This window comes from Arachis hypogaea, chromosome 16 (genome assembly GCF_003086295.3).
Source record: "Arachis hypogaea cultivar Tifrunner chromosome 16, arahy.Tifrunner.gnm2.J5K5, whole genome shotgun sequence".
Classification (NCBI taxonomy): Eukaryota; Viridiplantae; Streptophyta; class Magnoliopsida; order Fabales; family Fabaceae; genus Arachis; species Arachis hypogaea.
Genome location: NC_092051.1, coordinates 51,262,871 through 51,269,340, shown reverse-complemented (window position 1 = coordinate 51,269,340; position 6,470 = coordinate 51,262,871). Strand labels below are relative to the sequence as shown.

The 6,470-nt window shown below is 33.1% G+C and overlaps 1 protein-coding gene across 1 annotated transcript; it reads right to left on the bottom strand.

Moving 5' to 3' along the window:
- Window positions 1–1,444: 1,444 nt before the first annotated feature.
- On the bottom strand, window positions 1,445–3,367 carry LOC112757078 (uncharacterized). Its single transcript, XM_072220521.1, has 5 exons — window positions 3,364–3,367; window positions 2,770–2,930; window positions 2,384–2,596; window positions 2,100–2,192; window positions 1,445–1,923 (listed from the first exon to the last, which is right to left on the bottom strand). The coding sequence occupies exons 1-5, from the start codon at window positions 3,365–3,367 to the stop codon at window positions 1,798–1,800; spliced, it is 597 nt and encodes a 198-aa protein (XP_072076622.1). The 3' UTR covers window positions 1,445–1,797.
- Window positions 3,368–6,470: the final 3,103 nt, after the last annotated feature.

Below are 6,470 nucleotides of genomic sequence, written 5' to 3'. Positions count from 1 at the left end.
TTAAAATAAGATTGAAACCACTAATTTAAAGTGATATTTTCGAAACTCACTTAAAAATCTCATAATAACCAAAAGGTATAGCCATAAATCGAACATCATAAGATGATTTTTAATTCATACATGATCCAAAAGTCATAATCCAAGTCATAATTGAAATGTCATAATCCAAAAAACAAAGTATCAAAATAATCCTTAACAAGCATTGACTAATTCTGACTTATAATTGTCTTAACATATAATCCTTAATATACGTCTTAACATATCAAGCTTCCTTGTTGCTTGCTCCAGAAAACCTACTTCCTAACTCTTTTGGTGATGGAATCTCACTCTCCTGATCCAATCCCTACAACAAAAATATAATTATTATGAGCACAAGAAATACAAGAAAAATGCATATATTAATAATAAGTGGATAATTATGAATTTGAATTCATCTAAAAAATACATATAAAATGTTACTAATAATACTACTAGTGCTAGTTGTTAATTAGCTTTCCCATGTGCTTGTTAACCATAGCAGCGATAAAGAATGAAGCCTTAAGATCTTTCTATTCACTGATGTATAGAATCATTTTCAAACAAAGCAATAACAGCAATAACAACCCTTAGTCAACAACCAGCAATAACACATGCTCATGCTCACCTATTACCATTAGCTGCTTCCTACTTATGCCTATATGCCACAAACATTGATAAATCTTTTTTTTTTCACTTTTTGTTAATCAATTATAATTTAGAAGAAAATCAGAACGGGAAGTCAAAATCTGTATTCATGAACAGTTTACAATTATTTCACTCAAAAGTACATTCAAATAGCCAACAGTGACCATGACCGAATCTTAACTTGTTTTGGAGATCAAAAGTATTCATGAACAGTTTACAATTATTTCACATCAAAAGGAAAAAAAAGAGGGAATTCTATGATGAATATGAACACTACTACTTGGGGGAGAAACCCTAATATTGCTCTACAAAGAGATGCTACTTCTCAATTAGCCCAACTACAACTGTTGCAAAATATGTTGCAAATCATGAACGCAACACATTTCTTAACATGGGGAATAACCCTAATTTCCCCTTAGGAAACCCCAGCTTCAATAATTCTTATCTTAACGGGTCAAACATCCTTCAAACTGTAGAACCTTTTGGCTTGAAAAGTGAAGAATATAGATCACAATCAAACCCTACTGGTCTATTATTATCTCAATCAGACTACAGTAATGACTTCTTTCAACATGGATTGTCAACAAATACACGAGAGCTTGAATGCTATAACAAACTCAGCAACACTACTAATCAAGCAGAGATTAATCCACTGTTTACAATTATTTCACATCAAAAGGAAAAAAAGAGGATAATTGTATTTGTACCTGTGAAACTTGTTGAGTAGGGAACATTCCAGCTAATTGTATTGGAATTTTACCTCATTCCTTAGAAGCAATATAGGAGACTAGCGCTTGCAATTGCGCTTTAACGGTATCCAACTCTTCTTGCACATTTGGACCACAAGTAGATGATGTTCCAACATCATTTGAAGAACCTAAATTCATTTGACTAATCCTTGTAGTGTTGTTCTTGAAAGCAATTGTTGGAACAGCTCCCATACCTAAACCTCGAACACGACCAGGGTGCTCTTTCCCAAAAACTACTCCAAGAGCATCAAGAGGAGAATTAAGAGTTAATTCCATCGGTTGTTGGCTGCTATGTGCTTCAATCTTCTCCTACATGTATAAAAAAAAGAAAAAATCAAAAATAGTATTATCTTATAAAAAAGAAAGAAAAAGAAATACAAACAAGTTACTTATTACGCTTTAGTCTTACCGCTATTTCTTTAGCTTTTTCATTAACATAACTTCCATCTGTTTTCTTGTGAGTGATGTCCCACATTTGAACCCTACTAACTTCTTTTCCCGTCTCTTCCGTCTAAAATTTAAGAAAAGTAGAAAGACTCGATCAAAAAATAGAAGCCTACTAACTTCAATCATGTATATATCATTCATAAAATTATTATTTGAGATAGATTAGATATGCAGAAAATTAAGAGATGATGCATGCATTATATTTGAGATAGATTAGATATGCATGCATTAATTGATTACCAATTCAGCCCTTCTTCTTGCAATTGATTTAGCACCTGAAGTATGAGGAATTATTTGTTTTTGCCGAATTTCTTGATTCCTCTTACAAAGTTTCTGCAAGTTAAATTTGGACATAATTAAATAGAACCAAACATGCATTCAACATATAACAATAATAATGGTTTCAAGAGGGCAAAAGAGTGCAGCACTACTGCATGAGAAGCTATCACTAGTTCATTACCAACTCTATATAAAATAAAATACAAGAGCAGGCAGCAGCAATATCTGCTTCATATAAGGCTTACCTGAGTTTCAGGTTTCAAACGATATTCTACAAATAAAGCCCATTGATCAGGAGCAATATCTTCTGGTGCATTATTTATGATCTCGATTTTACTCAACCTCGGATCATAAAAATCATTCCAAAGCTTTATCCTATGTTCCCTCCATTTTTTGCCAAGTGATTGGAGCAAAAATCGTTTGGCCAAGTTATCACTCACTTTGAAGCAAAATCGAGCCTTGACAATTATAACAAAGAATATATATTAACCAGCAAATATAACTAAATAATGGCAAAGAAATAAGCTTTAGAGTTTGAGTAATCTTCTTACTAGGAAAAAAATATTCCATTGATTTTCAAAAAAGCTTTTGGAATGTCTGACCACTTTTCAAAACTGATTGGAAATGCTACACAATCAGTGGCCAATTGCCCACAAACTCCTGCAAGGAGTCCAGCTGCTTCTCCTATTGCTGCATGATGTTTATCAAAAGTGACAACTATACGCAAACCTTCTGGCAAATTATGCACATCCTTCACTAATAAATGAAGGCGTGTACTAGCTCCGTATTCATCTAAAATAGACAAATGAGTATAAATAAATAAGTAAATGAGCGACTAAAGAATAAAATAAATAATTTTTAAATAATAGACACTATAGAATTGACTTAATAATAACTTTACAACTAAAGAATAGGGCATGAAGTTGAAAGAAAGCACCATAAATATAATCAATCAGGATATAACATGTTCTCACTATAGTAGCATTCAAATTGCACTAAATCTAGAAAAGGAAAAAAAGAATAAAACAGAACAGATCAATCTGGATCGATGTTAGTTTTCCTGCTAAGGAACTCTCTCACTGCACATATCTTACAGATATTACAATCCAAGTGATTCAGGTGGAAGATAATCAAGATTGAAGCAGTGAAGTACTTACAAAATTTTACATAGACACAAAAGGTTCATCCAGATATTAACTTCTTTTCCTTTTCAAATGAATAATACCCATATACACCCATGGAATTCTAAGTTCACCAAAAAAGGACCATGTAGAAAGAATGTAAAAATAAAGCTGATCATTTTCTGCCTTATGTTTTCTCATCAAAAGCATATTTTCAAGTTCATAATAGCCCAAGTAATTGAATGTCAACATATATAAGTACAATTGTTCAAACTTAGTTTTAACAAATCTGAGCATTGCATGTGGCAATTAAGGAAATACAAAAGAAAAGAAAAACGAAAATATATTGAAACCAACAGGTGGGAAAAGGAATACATCAAATGTTGAATCAAAACACTGAACTTAATAAAATAAATAATTTCTCTGCTATAATGAAATTTATCACCAATTGCATGTAACAAAGCAAAGCATGATCCCAAAACCCAACTATAAATGAGTACATACAATAATAATGTTCAGTATCTAGCTTTTATCATCAGCAAAATTCCACATATGCTAATATAGGAAACAAGTATATATATATATATATATATATATATATATATATATATATATATATATATATATATATATATATATATATATATATGACATGTGTGTCTAGAACAGGAAGGCATTAACTGGGAGAAACACTACTTAAAATCAGGAAAAGAAGCAGATATGGCGCACATGATGCCAATATTGTATTCCACTGCTACAGTCTTATTTAATTAAAGCCCTAAAATACAGTTTAGTTAATGTTAATCTGCTTTAATTTTTTGGGTATTGCTGGTAGATAACTTAGTCGGACAGAATTCTGAAGGAATCATGGCTGCTTAATTAATATATAATAATTTCACACACTAGTATTCTCTAAACCAATAATGTGTTTGTTCTTTATTTTAGGTTCTGAATGCTTCTTGCTTTTTGATAATAATAACATAATAAAACATCTATACATACCTATGGCATCAACAGTCCAATAATGTTTAGATTCACGTCCACGTTTACGTTTAGGTTTGAATGGATGCTCAGAAGAATTTGAAGCTGCCGACTTGTCTCGGGATGAACTTGCAGCTGCTGCTGACTTGTCTCGTGAGGAACTTGCAGCTGCTGTCGACTTGTCTCGGGAGGAACTTGAAGCTGCTGACTTATCCCGAGAGGAACTTGAAGCTGCTGACTTGTCTCGGGAGGAATTTACAGCTGCTGCCGACTTGTCTCGGGAGGAATTTGTAGCTGCCGATGTCTCTCGGAAGGAATTTGCAGCTGCTGCAGACTTGACTTGTGATGCATTTGAAGCTGCCGACTTGTCTCGGGAGGAATTTGCAGCTGCAATTGACTTGTCTTGTGAAGAATTTGCAGCTGCTGCTGCTTTAAGTAGATTCTTGTACCTCTTTTGCTTTGGCATATCTGCATAATAGATCAAGAAATTCAGGAAGTTACATATCTTCAAGTTAAATTTGAAGACCTAGTAACTAGTATATATCAGTAGGCACTACTATAATGTATAGATAAAATAATTTCATACCATAAATATGAATTATAACTAAATGATAGTTGGAAATAAAATAATAGTTGGAAATAAAATAATTAATAAGTATAGATAAAATGTGAATTATAATTAAATGAAAACTTAAATATAAATTTCATACCATAAATTAATTTAACCTACTAACTATTCCGACATGTGTTTGTCTTCTCCAATGTCATCATCTAGTAGTTCATCATCTACCTCATCTCTTAACAATGATAGATTATCACCATTTTCAAATAAAGAATCCAAGTTTTGCTCTAACCATGGCTCATTCTCACATGCTTCATCATCTTCATTTCCCCCCATATCATATGAGTCTCTTGGCTTCAAATGCACGACAACACTCCAATCTTTATTCACTTCATCATTGACAAAATACACCATTCGAGCTTGTGAGGCTTCAATATATGGATCATCCTCCTCTCGGTCACCACTGTGTATTACTCGTGAAAAATTAACAGAAGTAAAACCCCAACTATCCTTTCTACAGCCTCATTCTCTAGTGGTGTCAGCCCATTTACATTTGAATAAAGTAACTCGAAATCGGCCATTGTAGTTTAGTTCTATAATATCTTCTAATTTGCCATAATATGACAAATCAGCATTCCTAACATTAGCATCACTAGCGCTAGCAACACAAGGAGTTGAAGACATTAAGAAAACTCCACTATTCTGGGTCTTTAACCCATTGTCTCGATTGGTAGTTCGAAAGGAGAACCCATTGATACTAAATGTAGAAAACCTTTTGGCATATCGTGATGGACCCATTGCTAAGTATCTCAAATCCTCATGCACAGTATTCATAACGTCTGGGTTCATAAGCTATTATGATAGAACAATATATTAGTTATTATATCCACAAATACTGCTCAATATTAGCAAAAAATATCACTTTTCTATTTACCTGCGTAGGAAACCAAGTAACAAAATCTTTGTTAACTCTTTTTTCTATCTCTACATTTGAAGGCCTTCTATCCTTAGATCGTCTTCGTACAAAATCTTTGAAGTCACTGTCAGATATGAAAGTTTAACTCTAACTAAACAACTATTTTCACGTAAATAAAAAACATGTACGCAAATCCTTAAGTACTTACTCAATGAACGGTTTGACATATGGACAATTTAGAACCACATAGCGATGTGCTTGTTTTTTTCCATAGGTGACAACTCAAATACTGTGAAAGCTCCCTTAGAGTTACCCATTTGTGGAAAAAGTGAATCAACATGTGTATTGTAATTACCATCCGGACGATCATCAACACGTGGTGGCCTATTAAATCTTGTCTCAATCCCTTCTAAGTATCGAAAGCAAAATGTAAGAGCTTCTTCAGCCACATATCCCTCAGCTATAGAAGCCTCTGATTTGGCTTTGTTTCGTACATAGGACTTCAAATGTCCTAAATACCTAGTTTGTATAATTGGCTTTAGTAAGCAAGATATAACTAAGTGACAGGTTAAATGAACAATGATTGAAAAGAGATATTTACCTCTCAATAGGATACATCCACCTATAGTGTACTGGTCCTCCAAGTTTTGCTTCATCAACTAGATGACAGGTTAAATGAACTATGATTGTAAAGAAAGAAGGAGGGAACAACATTTCTAAATGACAAAGGGTAAGGATTATTCGAGGTTGGA